This window comes from Octopus bimaculoides, chromosome 10 (genome assembly GCF_046866305.1).
Source record: "Octopus bimaculoides isolate indiv1 chromosome 10, ASM4686630v1, whole genome shotgun sequence".
In the NCBI taxonomy this organism is placed as follows: Eukaryota; Metazoa; Mollusca; class Cephalopoda; order Octopoda; family Octopodidae; genus Octopus; species Octopus bimaculoides.
The window spans coordinates 54,310,968-54,329,563 of record NC_142937.1 but is presented as its reverse complement, the minus strand read 5'-3'; the positions used below and the strand labels follow the sequence as shown (position 1 = coordinate 54,329,563).

At 37.4% G+C, this 18,596-nt stretch overlaps 1 protein-coding gene across 18 annotated transcripts in view; it reads right to left on the bottom strand.

Annotated features, from left to right (window-relative positions):
- Positions 1 to 18,596, bottom strand: part of LOC106872761 (uncharacterized) — a 417,879-nt gene that overhangs the window by 338,059 nt on the left and 61,224 nt on the right. For 8 of the 18 annotated variants that reach the window (XM_089358645.1, XM_089358646.1, XM_089358647.1 and 5 more), the window contains exons 1-2: positions 11,939 to 12,125; positions 7,206 to 7,248 (exon numbers count right to left, since the gene is read on the bottom strand). The exons of 2 other annotated variants lie outside the window; for them this stretch is intronic. In XM_089358645.1, the coding sequence (XP_089214771.1) occupies positions 7,206 to 7,248; positions 11,939 to 12,004 (109 nt within the window). In that variant the 5' untranslated portion in view covers positions 12,005 to 12,125. Of the gene's footprint in view, positions 1 to 7,205; positions 7,249 to 11,938; positions 12,126 to 18,596 lie in introns of those variants that run through there. 8 more of the 18 variants (XM_089358649.1, XM_089358652.1, XM_089358656.1 and 5 more) reach the window with 1 other exon arrangement.

Below are 18,596 nucleotides of genomic sequence, written 5' to 3'. Positions count from 1 at the left end.
GAAATACACAACTTATGATTGAATTAATTTTTAAAATAATGAAGAATCTAAAATAATTTCATCGTGATTAAGCTGCCATTTACGGCATAACATGAAATTTTGGAGGAAGGGGCTTTTAACTTAGATCACTTTGAAACAGGAAGTTTTAATCTTAGAACTAAGGACATCTCATGTTGGTTATCAAAAGGGATAATAAAACATGATAAAAGATCAAATCAATCCTCACACCCACATCCCTTTACATTTCAGCTAGAAAGTGTGAAATGTCACAGAATCAGTGGAAGCGTGGAGGCAAATGAGATGTCTTCTTTCAGGAATTTAAACACAATCCAGAATCAACTTACACATTCACTCTATTAAATATAATAGTAGACCAATGTTATACTGACACATTACTATATACCAGTAAACAACCCAGAAAACTGCCTATACACTTCCCACAAAAGGTGAGACACTGTGTTTAAGAAATTATTTTAATTGTTTGCTTGAAATCTGGAAGTTGGAATTACTGAATTCATTTCCTTCCTTATTAAACAGAGGAAAAGCATGAACATTACAATTTGCCATTTCTTCTTCACATGAAACTCAAACTATCATGCTTAATAAAAGATATTGATAAACTGATATTGTTATGTCCTAATTAACTTTTTTCAATGTTACATCATTTCTCTACTTCCTTCAGCTATTAAGCTGAAGTAGCAGTAGCAGTTCTAGACATTCAAAAGTGTCTCTATATCCTTTCATTCACTCAAATCCTGCAAATCATTTTCATATGCAAACTGATTTAGTTCTCATCAACACATACTTTTTTCAACAAATGCTTATTGGAAGAATTTTTATTATCATTGTTATCATTTGAGGACAATGAGAATCATTAGCACGCAAAACAAATGGTTAGAAGCATAGCATCCATCTTTGTTCTGAGCTCAAATTTGACTGAGGTCAACTTTGCCTGCCATCCTTTCAGGGTCAATGAAATAAGTACCAGTTAAGGACTGGGTCAATGTAATTAACTAACCACCTTTCCCTAAAAAATTTCAGGCCTTGTGCCTATAGTAGAAAGGATTACAATTATTATTATTATCATTATTATTATTATTATTATTATTATTATTATTATTATTAAAAACACTTAATCTCGCATTGCTCTGCAATCACTTCAACACCCGATGCATATTACATTGTGTACCTATTCAGACAATGTTGATTTGATGGAGAGAGTGAGTTAGTGTGTGGCATGAACATTTTATGACTATAAACAAATCATTTGTGCAGGTTGTTCGGCAAAAGCTAAACACTCATACATCATCTTCAACAGCAGAGTCCATCATCATTATTATTATTATTATTATACAAGGACAGTGAGCTGGCAGAATAGTTAACATACTGGACAAAATGTTTAGCAGTATTTCACAATCTTTATGTCCTGAGTTCATATTCTGCTGAGGTCAACTTTGCCTTTCAACTTTTTGGAATTGATAAAATAAGTATCAGTCAGGCATAGAGAGTTGATGTAATCCACTTACTCCACCCATCAAAAACTACTGGCCCCATGCCAAAATTTGAAACCATTATTATTATTACTACTATTAGGGCAGCAAACTGGCAGAATTATTAGCATGCTGAACAAAATGCTTAGTGACAATTTGTTCATAATTACATTCTCAGTTCCAATTCCACCAAAATCAACTTTGCCTTTCATCCTTTCAGGGTTGATAAAACAAGTACTAGTTAAGTACTGGAGTCAATATAAAGGACTTGACCCTCCCCTAAATTTCAAACTTTGTGCCTATAGAAGAAAGGATTCATTATATTTATTATTATGATCATTATTATTATTAAGGCAGCAAGCTGGCAGAATCATTAGCGTGCTGGACAAAATGCTTAACAGTATTTCATCCATCGCTATGTTCTGAGCTCAAATTCCAGCAAGGTCGACTTTGACCTTCATCCTTTCAGGGTCAATAAATTAAGTACCCAATTGAGTACTGGGGTCGATGTAATCAACTTACCCCCATCCCTAAAATTTCAGGCCTTGTGCCTGTATTAGAAAGGATTGTTGTTGTTGCGGCAGCAAGCTGGCAGAATTATTAGCACACTTGGCAAAATGCTTAGCTACATTTTGTCAGTCTTTGCATTCTGAGTTCAACTCCCATCCTTTCAGAGTACCACTGACTCTATGCCAAAATTTGTAACTAAATTTTTTAATTATCTATAATATTATTCTGCACATTCCTGCATTGTTGTCTGTTTTGTCCATGCGCTACACTTACACCAGGGAAGGTAATAACTCGAATTTATAACTATATATATATATATATATATATATATATATATATATATATATATATATATATATATATATATATAAAGAGAGAGAGAGAGAGAGAAAACATAAAACGAGAAGGTCTCTATTATTCTGCATTTGCATGTTCAAATCACAGGCACAGTCAAAATGTTTAGCATAGCAAAACAATGTCATAAAGAGTTATAAATTTATGTATTAAAAGATATAGTAATAGATAGTTAAAATAAAGTGAAATAACCTTAGTTAGCAAACAATTGTGGATGTTACACTTCTATATTTTATGTGTTCCAGACAAAAAGCTGTAGCCATGCTGGGCACTGTCATTATTCTTCTTGTTTTTATTTTCTTATTTGATTTAACTAATTATCAATATTATGAAAGTTGACCAATATGAAGGGAAATGCAGATATAGTAGCTAGATTGATAGGTAGACAGGTGGGTCTACAGACATATCAGCAGATATGCAGATAGAGAGATATATTAATAGATATACAAGTAGATATCTAGCTGAAATGAACTGAAGTGAAAGGAAATTAAAATAATCACAATTGGTAAATAACTCAATTAAGCCTTGGTAGTGGTTAGACAGTGAAAAGTGTAGTTTTATATATATATATATATATATATATATATATATATATATATATATATATATATATATACATACAGGGGTTGGACAAAATAATGGAAACACCTTAAAATATCAAACAAATTTATTTTAACATGGGGTAGGACCACCTTAGGCAGTAATTACAGCTTGACTTCTACAAGGTATGAACTCGTACAAAGTTTGAATTGTTTCCAAAGTAACTTTTGTCCATTCTTCAGCTAAACAGTCTCCAGTTCTTGTAATGACAATGGTGGACGTTATCGACTACTTACTTGTTTTTCTAAAATGCACCATAAATGTTTAATAATATTGAGATCTGGGGACTCTGGTGGCCAGATAACATGTTCAACTTCACTAGAATGTTCCTCGTGCCATTCAGTAACAACTTTAGCTGTGTGAATTGGTGCATTATCATCCTGAAAGATTGCGTTTTCCTCTAGAAACAGTTCTGCAACCATAGGATGAGTTTGATCAGATAAAATGCTTAAATAGTCTTGACTATTAATTCTGCCATGAAGGGAAACCATTGGGCCGGCGGATTTCCAAGATATAGCCTCCAGATCATCACAGATCCTCCTCCTTGTTTAACAGTTGGAAGAAGGCAGTCTGGGTCAAATGTTTCTTTTGGCTGTCTCCACACGTATACTCGGCCGGTGGTCGGAAATAAGGTAAAGGATGACTCGTCTGAGAAAATAACATTCTTCCATGGTTCTAGGGACCAATTCTGTAGGTTTTTACTCCACTCTAAATGCTTTGCAACGTTTGCTTTTGAAAGTAGTGGTTTTCTGATTCCAGCCCTCCAGTGAAATCTGGCTTTGTGCAGCTCCCGGCGAACAGTTTTTGTGGAAACTGGGTTCTCGGGGTGGTCATTAAGCTCTGCAGTAATTTTGGGAGCTGTACTTTTGTGATCCTTTCTAAAAATTCACGTAAGAGTCTGACGGTCCCTATCTGAAAGTTTGGTTTTCTTCCGGAATTTTGTTTGATGAGGAGGTTTTTCCCTCCTTCTCAAAGACTGTCATTACTTTCAAGACAATACTTCTTGATACACCAAACATTTCGGCTGTTTATCTTACGCTAGCACCTGCCATACGAACACCAATAATTTGACCTCTTTGTAAGTCCGATAGATTTGTCATTTTAATGAATTTTAATTACCTTTTTCTGATGATATCTGCAAAGAAACAACAATTTCAGCAAAACATATTAAGCAACACTAATAATAAATCAAAAAACATAAAAATAAACAAGCTTTTGACGGTTTTATAGATATTTCAAAATTATGATGCTATGATGCTAGGTGTTTCCATTATTTTGTCCAACCCCTGTATATATGAATAGGTTTTATTTTAGTTTATCTTTTACTTTCTTAAATCATAAAGTACATGACATCTGCCAAATATATTAAAAGAAAGAAATAAGCAATACCTTCTAAAGTTCATTTTGATTATATTTAAAAGTAGTTTGTTTAAATAGCAGTATTTCAAAAAAATTTAAGAAATTCCTTGCTTGTGTTTAATTTAACAATGTTTCCAAATATGCTGTAGAATTTTCACAGGTCCTATTCGTTATTATATTTTACTTCTCAGAGCTTTTGATCTTACTTGTTCTGGTTAATTACTGATCTTACTGCTCTGGTGAGAGCAGACAGCAACCTGTTGTCAAAGGTCTCACAGTGACTCTTTCCACAAGTTGTTGTTGTTATTATTATTATTATTATTATTATTATTATTATTATTATTATTGAAGGTGGTGAGCTGGCAGAATCGTTAGTGCGCCAGATGAAATGCCTCGCGGTATTTTGCTCATTGCTACATTCTGAGTTTAAATTCTGCCAAGATCATTCTTTCGGGGTCAATAAAATAAGCATCAGTTGAACACTAGGTTTGATGTAATCGACTCACCCTCTCACCCAAAATTTCTGCCCCTGTGGCAAAATTTGAAATTATCATTATTATTATTGAAGCAGTGAGCTGGCAGAATTGTTAGCACACCAGGCAAAATGCTTAGTGGTATTTTGTCTGTCGTTACATTCTGAGTTCAAATTCAGCTGAGGTCGACTTTGTCTTTCATGCTTTCGGGATCAATAAATTAAGTACCAGTGAAACACTGGGGTTGATGTAATTGAATAATCCCCTCCCCAAAATTTCAGGTCTTGTGCCTAAAGTAGAAAGGATTATTATTATTATTATTATTATTATTATTATTATTATTATTATTCAACATCTGGTGGTTTTAGGCAGATTTTTGCTGCATCACCTGCTACACCTCCATGTTACTGAGGTGTGTGCAGTATTGTGTGTTCTTTTTTGTTGTTGTTGTTGTTGTTGTTGTTGGGAGAGTGCAAATTCTTCCTGATATTGTATTGCATCAGTTTGTTTTGTTATGGGGACTAGTTTCGGTCTTTTGTTGTATTAGTGTTTGTATTGTGTTGCCTGTGTAATGCAAGTTGTGTTGCTCTGTTGGGTATCCGGCCTGTAGAATATATGTTGTGGTGGTTGTTTATTTTATTGGATAATTATTGTATAGAGTGTGTCTTATGCTTGTGAATTGTTTTGTTTGGGTTGTATCATTGAATTGATAGTGTCTTGCATAGGATTGCGCTGTTCCTAGCAGAGCTATTTTTTGGATAGTGTGTAGTGTTGAGGGTCCAAATATAGCTTCTATGTCTCTGTCCATATGTTCTTTATCATACCCAATTATTATTATTAAGGCAGCTCCCGGCGAACAGTTTTTGTGGAAACTGGGTTCTCGGGGTGGTCATTAAGCTCTGCAGTAATTTTGGGAGCTGTACTTTTGTGATCCTTTCTAAAAATTCACATAAGAGTCTGACAGTCCCTATCTGAAAGTTTGGTTTTCTTCCGGAATTTTGTTTTGATGAGGAGGTTTTTCGCACCTTCTCAAAGACTGTCATTACTTTCAAGACAATACTTCTTGATACACCAAACATGGCAGAATCGTTAGCACACTGGACAAAATGCTTAGTGGCATTTCATTCATCTTTACATTCTGAGTTCAACTTCCACTGAAGTCAACTTTGTCTTTCATCCTTTCAGAGTCGATAAGTTAAATACCAGTGAGACACTGGGGTTGATGTGATCAACTTGTGCCTTTATCAGAAAGTATTATTATTATTATTATTATTATTATTATTATTATTCATCCATCTTTACATTTAGAGTTCAAATGTTGCCAAGGTCAGCTTTGCTTTTCATCCTATTATTGATCAGGATTATTATTATTGTAGACTATTGGAAAAAAATAGTTTTGCAGTATTAACTCTTTTGTTTATGAGTTCAAGTATTAGTTACATAGTGCTAGTGGGTGGTGTAACCTCACTCCCTTCAAATTGTTGGCCTTGTACCTAAATCATCTGCAACATCCTTATTATCCCTTTATGTCCTGAGTTCAAATCCTGACTTCATTTTTGGTTTTCATTCTTCTGGCTATGACAAAAAAAAGGTGCAAGAACTGGAGTTAATACAACCTTAAATCCAGAGCATCGGTTCTCGTCCAATCACCGAAGTTAAGCAACGTCGAGCCTAGTGAGTACTTAGATGGGTGACCGCTTGGGAAACCTAGGTGCTGTAAGTGTCACACACTTTTTAGGCGTAGGAGTGGCTGTGTGGTAAGTAGCTTGCTTACCAACCACATGGCTCCAGGTTCAGTACCACTGTGTGGCACCTTGGGCAAGTGTCTTCTACTATAGCCTAGGGCTGACCAAAGCCTTGTAAGTGGATTTGGTAGACGGAAACTGAAAGAAGCCTGTCGTATATGTGTGTGTGTGTGTGTGTGTGTGTGTGTGTGTGTGTGTGTGTGTGTGTGTTTGTGTGTCTGTATTTGTCCCCCACAACATCGCTTGACAACCGATGCTGGTGTGTTAACATCTCCGTAACTTGGCGGTTCGGCAAAAAAGACTGATAGAATAAGTACTAGGTTTACAAAGAATAAGTCCTGGGGTCGATTTGCTCGACTAAAGACGGTGCTCTAGCATGGCCACAGTGAAATGACTGAAACAAGTAAAAGAGTAAATCATTAGGAGTACCTATACAGTTACTCAGTCTGATAGAAGTAGCAACCAAGTCTCCCAAAAAAGCACAGCTGATCATTCTAAAACAGAAAAGAGGTAGGATACTGCAGCATGAGACACACAAGGACAGTGAACTGACAGAGTTGGTAGAGCATTGGAAAAATGTCTCACAGTTTTTATTCTGATTCTCTAAACTCAAAGTTCAAATTCCATCAAGGTCAACTTAGCCTTTCATCCTTTGGGAGAAGGAGAATCTTTACCTTGTGGTATCTGTTTAAACCCTTTGCACTCAGACAGCAATCCCTGCAATGATATGTTAAGTTGTATTAGCCCATGGTAGCATAAAGAGGGCAGGCTCACATGTTTGGACAACTGCAGGTCTTCCTCAAAAACACATGCCCTAGGTTGCACATACAGAGACCTTACAGAGGGACCAGGTCTTTACATGAAAAAACAAGAGATTCACAGGTCACTGTTTGAATACTTTCCATCATAGGTCTTATAATTCAGAATTGACTTTGGGCCAAACAACAAAGTCAACTTTGCCTTTCATCCTTTCAGAGTTGATAAAATAAGTACCAGTTGAGAAATGGGGTCACTGTAATCAACTTACCCGCTTTACCCGAAATATACAATATCGTGAGGTTGTTGAATGAAGATATTGTCTTCCGGGGGTTTGTACTGTTTGTCAAGTCACAACAAGGACCTCAGACAGACACTACTTTACGCAATATGCATGCAATTCCAAGTAATGCTGATTTTTGCAATACATCTAGATCATAGGGTATTTCTAAGGTTTTCAGATGTTTCTTTCAGATTGGGTGGTATTGAATCCAATGCTCCGATGACAATAGGGATAACCTTTATGTTTGACTCTCATAGCTGCCACATCTTAGCGATCTCAATTCTCAAGTTTCCATATTTATCAACCTTTTCTTTTTTTCATGATGAGATGTTGATCTCCTGGCACTGCCACATCAATTATTAAGCACTCATTTGTCTCTCCAAAAGCTTACTACATCCAGCCTTCGGTGCTCTAACACCTTGTCTGTCTGGAAGTCAAAATCCAGAGAATTTTTGCCTTCTTCTTTTCATCCATTACCTTTTCTGATGAATGTTGGTACCAAGCACCCATAACCTCATATCCATACCTCAAACCAAGCACCCATACTTACCTTGAGTGGAGGTTTTGGGCTACCTTGTCTTGTCTACGCTTGTACTCTTTCTTCACAAGACTTTCACAATCACTAACAATGTTAGTCATGCTTTTGACCTTCTTCCCACACATTTTGCAGAGGTCTGTTGCATTTGTGTGGTTTATATTCTTTTTCACTGAGTTGGTATTCAATGCTTGGTCCAAGGCAGCGCGCTGGCAGAATTATTAGCACACCGGAAAAATGTTTTGCAGCATTTCATTTGTCCTTATGTTCTGAGTTCAAATTCTACCAAGGTCAACTTCACCTTTCATCCTTTTGAGGTTGATAAAATAAGTACCAGTGGAGTACTAGGGTTGATGTAATCGACTAGTCCCCTCACCCAAAATGTCAGGCCTTGTGCCTTTAGTAGAAAGGATTATTATTATTATTATTATTATTATTATTATTATTATTATTATTATTATTGCCACCCTTTGTCACACAGACTTCATATAGAAGAAAGATAGGATGATATAGTGATTAAATATAAAGAAAACCAATGTCTGTGTCATAACACATGCAGCAATGTAATGAATAAGAAGATGAGTGAGAAATGAGAGAGTAATGAAGAGTTGGGAACAGAAGACACATACATCTATCAAATGCACTCACAAGGCTTTGGTTGGCCTAGGGCTATAGTGGAAGACATTTGTTCAAAACGCCATGTAGTGGAACTGAACCTAAAACCAGTTGAGAAGCCAACAGCCACAATTGCACCTACCTTAGACAGACACACAGACAGTCAAATATTAACATCAGTTTAACATTCACTTTTGCATGAATCAGAAGATACTTCAATGGCTGAATACATTTCTTGTCACCAACCATCACCTGTTCCAAATCAGGTTAATATTTCCCCTTGTCTCCCCAATGACAAACAGTTCAATGGTTGCATATGCTTTTACAGAGGGCTGTAAACAAATAGCACCATTTGTAAAATAGTTGACATTTAGTGAACACATGCCAAGGCAAAAAAAACACACACCACACAATGGGCTTCTTATAGCTTCCATCTACCATATTTAAGTCTCAAAGCAAGAATCAACCAGCAGTTAAAGAGAAAGGCACCAGTGAACACCAGTCCTCATCATTCTACCTGTACCCACATTCCCTCCTCTTCCATCAATCTCCTTACTTACTTCAACCATCACTCTATCATTCATATCTCTGAGATGTTTGCTCATTCACTGCCATCTATCACTCTTTCTCTGCTTTCTTTTCTCTCAATGTCCTCACCACCTCAACTCCATCTCTGGGCTACTTTTGCCATCCAACACCTTTCTTTCAGTGATGCTCTTGATTCACACCATCTTTATCTATTTTCTCTCTTTCATATCTCTTCCACTCTTCATTCATATTCAACCTTATAATGTTGGATAGCCTTGGACCTCCTCTGCATACTACCATCATCATTACTTTACCCACCTGTTCCCTACATCTCTTAGACTAAACTTTGACAATCTTCCTGTCCCATCTCCATTATTCCCAGCCAAACACTTTTCCTGCTTGTTATTCTTTCCATCACCATCCACACACAGTATTTAATCTGTTCCAGTCTTCAACCATTATAGAAGCTTCTCTTTTGCTTTGCAAGTAGCAATGTGATCCCACTAATGTTGATGCACTGTAAATGGATGGTAAATCAAACCAAGTAGCAACAATACAGACCTTCAGAGGGCTCTAAAGTGTTACCAATAACAAGGTAACTTCTATAGTCCTGGTGCCATGGAAAAAATGCTAATGCTGGGAAGAGCATAGAGCCATAGAAACAATACCAAAACTGAGACATTAGAGTGCAATATGGTCATCTGAATGGAAAATGGGTGTAGAAGAATGACATTATGTATATGATTGCAATTTTCACTTTGATTATAATGTCACAAGTAAGCCTTACATACTGAATGATATAATACATAGAGTAGCCTCACATACAAAATGATCATTTTCACAAAAACTAAGCTTTTATATCAAACCAAACTGAAAATCTTACGTTTATGATTTCATATACATAATCTGAACAATTACCAAAACGTTTTACATTTCAAATGGAAAAGAACTCAGAAATATTTCACCAATCTTAAATTAGAATAAAATACGTAAGATAGTGGTAAGAGGGGTGACTTCTTTTTTTTTTTTTTCTTTCCTTTTGTGAAAAGTCAGGTATGAAATTTTCAATAGTCAGTTAAGAGAAATATTGATGTAATAAAGCAGATGGTACCTCTCTAAGTGTAGACTTGTGAGTCAGAGAGAAGGAATTGGAGAGGGCACTTGCTCCTAGGGTCTCAGGGAAATCTCAAGCAGTGGGGTTCCTTGATTATCCCTAGAGGCATGCCTGTATGTGAAGGGCCACCTTTTTTTAGATTTTTTTTTTTTTTTACCTCTGTATGCTATGTATGTCCCTTCTTTTCCAGTGTATACTGTGTATACTTTTTATTTTATCATTAGATTATATGTAAACCCCCACACTTTATGTCTGTTTCTGTTTAGTCCCCCTCATTCTTCACCCTTGTGGCAAATAAATGAAATCATTATTATTATTATTATTATTATATCTTTCTAAGTGCTTAATATTGATCACAAAATAAACAGTATTCTAGATATAAAATAGTGAAAATAGAAAGGAAACAAAATAATGTGAACGTTTTCTGTAGTCAGTTGATTTTACTACTACTATTATTGCTGCTGCTACTACTACTACCACATGACTACCACCCTCGCCACAGCAGCGCAATAACAGTAAACAAGACCATGGCTATCAGATCTAAACAAAACAAAGCTCAATCATGTCAACAATAGAGACTCTCTCAGTGATCACGTAATGTGCAAGAAACTACAGATAAATCTCCCTCAGATCACACGCTAAAGTCTTAATAGAGGAAATGTAATTCTAGTTATACAACAGATCTGTTCAGTAACGGGTGTTTAAACAACAAAATACACTTTGGAAATGAAGAGAAGCATAACATAAGATTACATTAGAAACACACACACACACACAGAAGAGTTTATTGCTTTTAGGGGCAAATTATAACTAATAATTTTGAGTCGGAACCTGTTAAGTACTAGGGGATCAATTCTCTCTTTCTGAGAAAGACATGGGGTACTACACATCATACCCCTTTACTCCAAGGCAACCACTTCCACTATTAGTATAACAGAAGAATAGTTGCTAAAGATGTGGCAGAGTATTGCACATAATGACAATTGTGCCGCAGAAATCATTTTAATTAAGAAAACAAAAAAATCAGAAACATTATAAAAAAAACTGGTGATATTTGGTTCCACACCACCTTTTACATTCTGAGATCAAAGTCTACCATGGTTGGTTTACATTTCATCATTCTGAGTGGACATACTAGGTCAGAGGTCAATCTAATTGAGTAAACTCCACACCCTAACAAAATGTATGGCCTTGCACCTGTGCTAGAAATCATAGCTATTTTGATTATTTACAAGTAAACTCCACCATAATCACCACTCCTTTTGTAACCATCCATTAATGTCACTTTGTGACAAAAGATTATTATTATTATTATTATTATTATTATTATTAACATCACTATCATCATATTTAACTGTTTCATCAATGGCAACGCTAACAACCTACATAAAACACATACACATGTGGAAGATGGCTTCTGTGTCACATACAGAAGGAAAATAAAGAGAAGAGGAGGAGGAAGATGATAGTGGTGGAGAATGATTTCTCTTTCTAACAGATGGCATCAATTGAAAATAAAACAAAACAAAAAAAAACAAAAGAAAGAGAAAATATAGAAAAGTCCAAAGCTTCTTACCCCCACAGTCCATCGTTCCTCCGTTTTAAACATGTGAAATGATGGTTGACATTGATGGTTTGACATTAACGCTGCTAAGTGACGATACACTGTAAACCACTAGTGTGTTGGGTGTCTTTGTACACCAATATTATTACTTCAGCAGGTAATTTCATTACCTACCACTACTAATACCGCTTGTAGCAGTAGTAGTAGTAGTGGTGATTAGTAGCACTACTACTTCTACTACCACACTATTGCTGCTGCTGCTGCTACTACTACTACTACTACTGTTGGTGCTGCTGTTCACATTAGTAGCCTCACTGCTGCCACTATCAAGTCACCATTAATTCAAAGCAGACTAACATTTAAGTGGAACTGTGTATGTGTGTGAGTGCATACGTGTGCATGTGTGCTGCAGCAGCATCACTGTGTTGACAGCTATGACAATGGATGCTGTAACTCAGAGTTATCAAATATTGCAGATATTGCAGACAGAAGAAAATAATAAAAGAAAACAACAAGAAAAAAAACTGATTATGGACAGGCAAAGGGAGTGGGGGGTGCTAAAGAATGATAGAGAGAAAATGGAATGGAATGAAAAAGAAAAAGGATGTTAGTCATGATTTGTTTTAAATTCAAAAGTCCTATACTTCAAGTAGTCAGAGGAGAGCAGAGCGTCACAGAAATAGATGTTAAAATACCAATAGAAACACTGATTTCTTACATAATTATAACATCTAATAATGTTGGGCAGGTGTGGAAATTGTCCCATTACTGGTCTTTTGCAACAATACTGACAATATAAATGGAAGTGGAACAATAATAACAATAATAATAATAATAATAATAATAATAATAAAAAGGTGTTGTAGCCATAGATTCTACCTGTGACTTCTTTTATTTTCCCATTTATGACTATGAGAGAGACAGACACTGTGAGAAAAAATCTTCCACTAACAAAGCATATTGCAAGTATCAACAGAAACACACATACCTCCTCCATATTTACACACTACCAATTACTGTTAAATACAACACCACCATTAACTGACATACGAAGACTAGCCACAATATATTATTACTACACACATGCATGCATGTACATATAATGATGACACTATTTGATTATGACTATAGCTACTTCGAATAGTCTAGTGAAAAATTAATTTATCTATAGAATATTGATCAATATTCTCATTAGCTGCAACAGACACACATATACATGTGTGTGTGCATGTGTCTGCGCATGCAGGCACACATGTCAAAGCACATACATGCATAAGTGAATATATATATGCACACACATACATAAACACACACATATATATATACACATACATACACACATTCTATACATATACATATATATATATATATATATATATATATCATCATCATCATCATCGTTTAACGTCCGCCTTCCATGCTAGCATGGGTTGGACGATTTGACTGAGGACTGGTGAAACTGGATGGCAACACCAGGCTCCAATCTAATTTGGCAGAGTTTCTACAGTTGAATGCCCTTCCTAACGCCAACCACTCAGAGAGTGTAGTGGGTGCTTTTACGTGTCACCCGCACGAAAATGGCCACGCTCGAAATGGTGTCTTTCATGTGCCACCCACACAAGAGCCAGTCCAGGGGCACTGGCAACGATCTCGCTCGAAAACCCTACAAAGGCCAGTCAGGCGGTATATATATATATATATATATGTCTGTACGTATTGTCGTCGTCGTTTAACGTCCGCTTTCCATGCTAGCATGGGTTGAACGATATGACTGAGGACTGGTGAAACCAGATGGCTACACCAGGCTCCAATCTGATTTGGCAGTGTTTCTACAGCTGGATGCCCTTCCTAAAGCCAACCACTCAGAGAGTGTAGTGGGTGCTTTTACGTGTCACCCGCACGAAGGCCAGTCAGGCAGTACTGGCAAAGGCCACGCTCATCTCGCTCGAGAAACCTCATGTGTCACCCGCACAATAGCCAGCCCAGGGGCACCAGCAACGATCCCGCTCGAAAAATCCCACAAAAGAGCCAGTTCAGTGGCACCGGCAACGATCTCGCTCGAAGAAATTTCATGTGTCACCTGCACAAGAGCCAGCCCAGGGGCACCGGCAACGATCCCACCCGAAAGATTCCATGTGTCGCCCGCACACGAGCCAGCCCAGGGGCACCGGCAACGATCTCGCTTGAAAAACCTCATGTGTCACCCACACAAGAGCCGGCCCAGGGGCACCGGCAACGATCTCGCTCGAAAGATTTGTGTCGCCCGCACACGAGCCAGTCCAGGGGCACTGGCAACGATCCCGCTCAAAACATTTCTTGTGTCACCCGCACAAGAGCCGGCCCAGGGGCGTCGCCCGCACATGAGCCAGTCCAGGGGCACTGGCAACGAAACCGCTCAAACATTATATATATATATATATATATATATATATATATAACAATTTAGCTAGGTGTTAAAAAATGCAAATGTCAGTGTGACAGTGTGTCACACTTTTTCAACTTTCTTGTGTGTTTGATAAGTTTGTTTTTCAACCACAATCCCACTGTGTAGCACCTTGAACAAGCAACTTCTACTATAGCCTCAGGCCAATCATAGCCTTGTGAGTGGATTTGGTAGAAGAAAAATGAAAGTGTGTGTGTGAAAATGTGTGTACATGTATATACGTCAGGCCAATTTTGAGAGCTCTTGTGAGTGCTACTAGTAACATGGAATCCAGTACAACTTGTTACGTACTTGCTTTGTCAGCAGCTAAACTGGCATCACCACTAGGCTCACCTGGTGAGGATGCTTGCTATAAAAACCCAACAGGACTCAAAAAACATAACCTGCCAAAAGGACAGATGGACCCAGTGTAGATTCAACAAATATCTAGCAATAGCACAGGCCCTCAGAAATTTTGGGATGGTGTTTGGCATGCTGGAAGACCAGGCACCCATTAGCTTTTGTTAAAGCATGTTTCTAGAATGTCATGCTGATATAAAACCAGATAGTATTGAACATTTTGGTAATCTTTTGCTTGCATGGTGCTCCCACATTCTTCAGCCTGCAACCCATATTGGCACTGGATATCTAGCCCTGGCTTCACTCAAGATCATATCAGTAGGGAGAGGAGGGTCAATGAGGTGCAGTGCAAGCATTATTAGACATAAAATTTTTGGGTGTGTAACCATAATCAAGGCAACAATCATACCCAGTAGAGTAGAAGACACCACTGCAAGCATGAAAAGCACAAATGTGAGCCTGGTTGAAGATGACTGCTGGTGCAATAACCTCATGCACAGAATTACTGGCATTCTGCATGTGCAATGGTCACAAATTTGAGGAGTAAACAATTGGGGGTTTACTCAGGGGTGTTTCTGAACGAGTCATCCATATTTCTTTCATTTTCTCCATTTTGTGTGTTTGCGCATCCGTAGATTTCTACTGAAGCAACAGACAGGCAATGAAGGCAAATGAAACCCTCACCAGAAAACTTGTTATGCTAAAAATAACATCTAAAGGCCTGGTACACAGAAATATGTGACTAAGATGATTTATCTGGGATCTAATATTTCTCACTGAAAATAACTAGATCCCTTATCTGTTGCATGTGATTTTTTTTTATTTTCTTTCCAATTTCAGTAAATTCCCGGGTAAACGTTTCTAATGGAAAGGCAGAAGACACCAGAAGTAAAAATAAGGAATACACATGCACAGTTAAATATAGAAGTGTAAAGTATAATTTGTTACATAATCTCTATAATAAACTGATATTGAATGGAATAAGTCACTGTTTGAACTTTTTTTAATTACGTGTGTGCTTGTGGTAGAAATCTACGGATGCACAAACGCACCAAACGGAGAAAATGAAACAAATATGGACAACTTGTTCTGAAACACCCCCGAGTGGGGAACAGTTCTCAAAAGTAACCGTCAATTATTTTTCTCCAAAATTCCTGTCCTCAGAATCTACATAGATTTGTAGAGAATTTCATTAAAAAATTATCCATTTTCTTGAAAGTGAAGATGAATTGTAGTGGACGCCAGTGAATTTTCAGAAATTCCCCATCCCACTCCCTCCTAAAACACTTACCCTGCAAAATTTTGTATATTCAGAATCTACATGATATAACACATATTTGTAGAAAATTTCATTAAAAAATATCCATTTTTCTGAAAGTTGTGATCATTGAAAATCAGGGGTGGGGACAGAAATCTGTACTTAAGCAAATTTGTCTACAATATCAAGGTCAGCCAAAAGAATGTCACTGTCCAGGGAAAGAGAGATAGCTGCAAAAAGGGTAGCATGCCAACAACTGAACAGACTGTGCACGACAAAAGTCAGAGCATCTCACAGTGATGAACAGAGGTATGCATGACTAACAAGGAATAGGATCTCCACTGCAGAACAAAGAGCAGATGCAGCAGCTCAGAGAAGCAGCTTTCAATTATGATCCAGCAGTTCATTATGCAGATGACACTAGAGTTTCCATTGGTGCAATGACAACTGAGTGCATGCATTGTAAAGCAAAGAAGTAGTCTGGAGAGACACCTGCACTGTGCTGCAGTGGTGGAAAGGTTAAACTCCCTGCAATCCTCCAACCTCCAGACCCATTGAAGAAACTGTTGTCATCAACTGACCAAGATTCCAAGCACTTCTAAAACAAAATTAGATAGTACAATGCTGCACTACAGATGACATCATTTGGAGACACAAGAGATATAACTGAGCCAGGATTCATGCAAACTTTCAAGGTCAGATTTATCATCAGATTGGCTCTCTACTAACTCTGTCAAATGAATGACCTAAATTCCTTCAAATATATTTTATGGGTGATTCTCAGCAAAAAGGGCAAGAGAGGTGCAAGAACATTTCCAGCATCAAGATGAACATTGTAGTGTCTCTGCAAAAGATGCTGCATAACAACAACAACCTGATCAGAAGCTTCAAGACTGCACTTGAAAAAATTCCACCTGACTCCCTGGATTACAAGGTAGTTATCAGAATAAACAAGAAACCATCTGGTCAACACAGAGGGAGGTTTAATGTGCCATCAGCAAATTAAATAGCTGTGCTTCTGGTTGGGCAAGAATATGACAAGTGTGACACTGTCCTCCTTCTCAGAAACAGCACACTGACAGACCCAGTTCAACTATAAATGGAAGCTCCCAAAAATACCACATTCACAGCATTCTTCAAGCTCTGTCAAGATGATGGATTTGCTATAAGACTGCTATACAAAGAAGTTCCACAATTTTATACCTGGTACCAAAACAAATGGAAAAGACATGCACTTGGAGCATCCACACATCATCAGGAAATCAAGAAATCAGACATACTTGGCAGAGTCTATGCTGTTCATCCCAACTACTAAGAGTGCTACTATCTAAGGCTTCTATTACACCATGTCAAGGGGTCCACATCAATTACAGCCTTACGTATGGTTGATAACACAGTATGTCAAACATATCGCCAGGCTTGCAGTTTCAGAGGTCTTCTAGATGATGCACACTGGGATGTCACTCTGTCAGAGGCACAAATGTGCAAGTCTCCTATGCAACTGAGAAACCTCTTCTCCATTATGACAACATGATGGGTAACAATGATGTCATTCCAAGGATAACTCACATCTAAAATGATCTCCCCTTTCAGTTCAAGAGACTACAGTTTCCTGTCAAACTTAGCTTTGCAATGTCTATCAACAAAGTACAAGGCCAATCTCTAAAGGTGGTAGGACTTAACTTCCTTCAACCTTGCTTCTCACATGGTTAGCTATATGTTGAATGTTCTAGAGATGGAGATGAAAAGAACCTCTACATTCTCAATGATAAACATGGCAAAACAGAAAACACTGTCTGTTTGTGCATGTGTACTCTATGCATGGCCTTTTATTGTTTATAATCTGTACCTGTTTTTTAGTTATGAGATAAGTTAGACAAACATGTATTTACTTCATATACATTCTTTTCACATTTCACTTAATGTCTATGTTCCATGTTGGCATGGGTTGCAGAGTTACGTAGAAAGTTGGTATCTCAGCTATTCGCAGTTGAGACCTGTGTAATCTACACAGCATTTTTAAATTGCCTTATTTTCTTTAACCTGGGAAACGCCAGCTATTTTAGCTAGTATATTATATATATATATATCGATATATGTGAAGGCGCGTGGCTTAGTGGCTAGGGCATTCGGCTAATGATAGTAAGGTTGTGAGTTCAATTCCAGGCGACATGTTGTGTCCTTGAGCAAGACACTTTATTTCACGTTACTCTAGTCCATTCAGCCGGCAAAAATGAGTAGTACCTTTATTTCAAAGGGCCAGCCTTGTCAGACTCTGTATTATGCCGAATCTTCCTCAGAACTACCTTAAGGTTATATGTGTCTGTGGAGTGCTCAGCCACTTGCATGCTAATTTCATGAGCAAACTGTTCTGTTGATCGTATCAGCTGGGACCATTGTCATTATAACGTACGGAGTGCTCTTTTCTTTAAATATAGCTATATATTATACATATGTATATACATATTACATATATATCGATATATGTGAAGGTGCATGGCTTAGTGGATAGGACATTCAGCTCTCAATAGTAAGGTTGTGAGTTCAATTCCCGGCGACACAATGTGTCCTTGAGCAAGACACTTTATTTCACGTTGCTCCAGGCCACTCACCTGGCAAAAATGACTAGT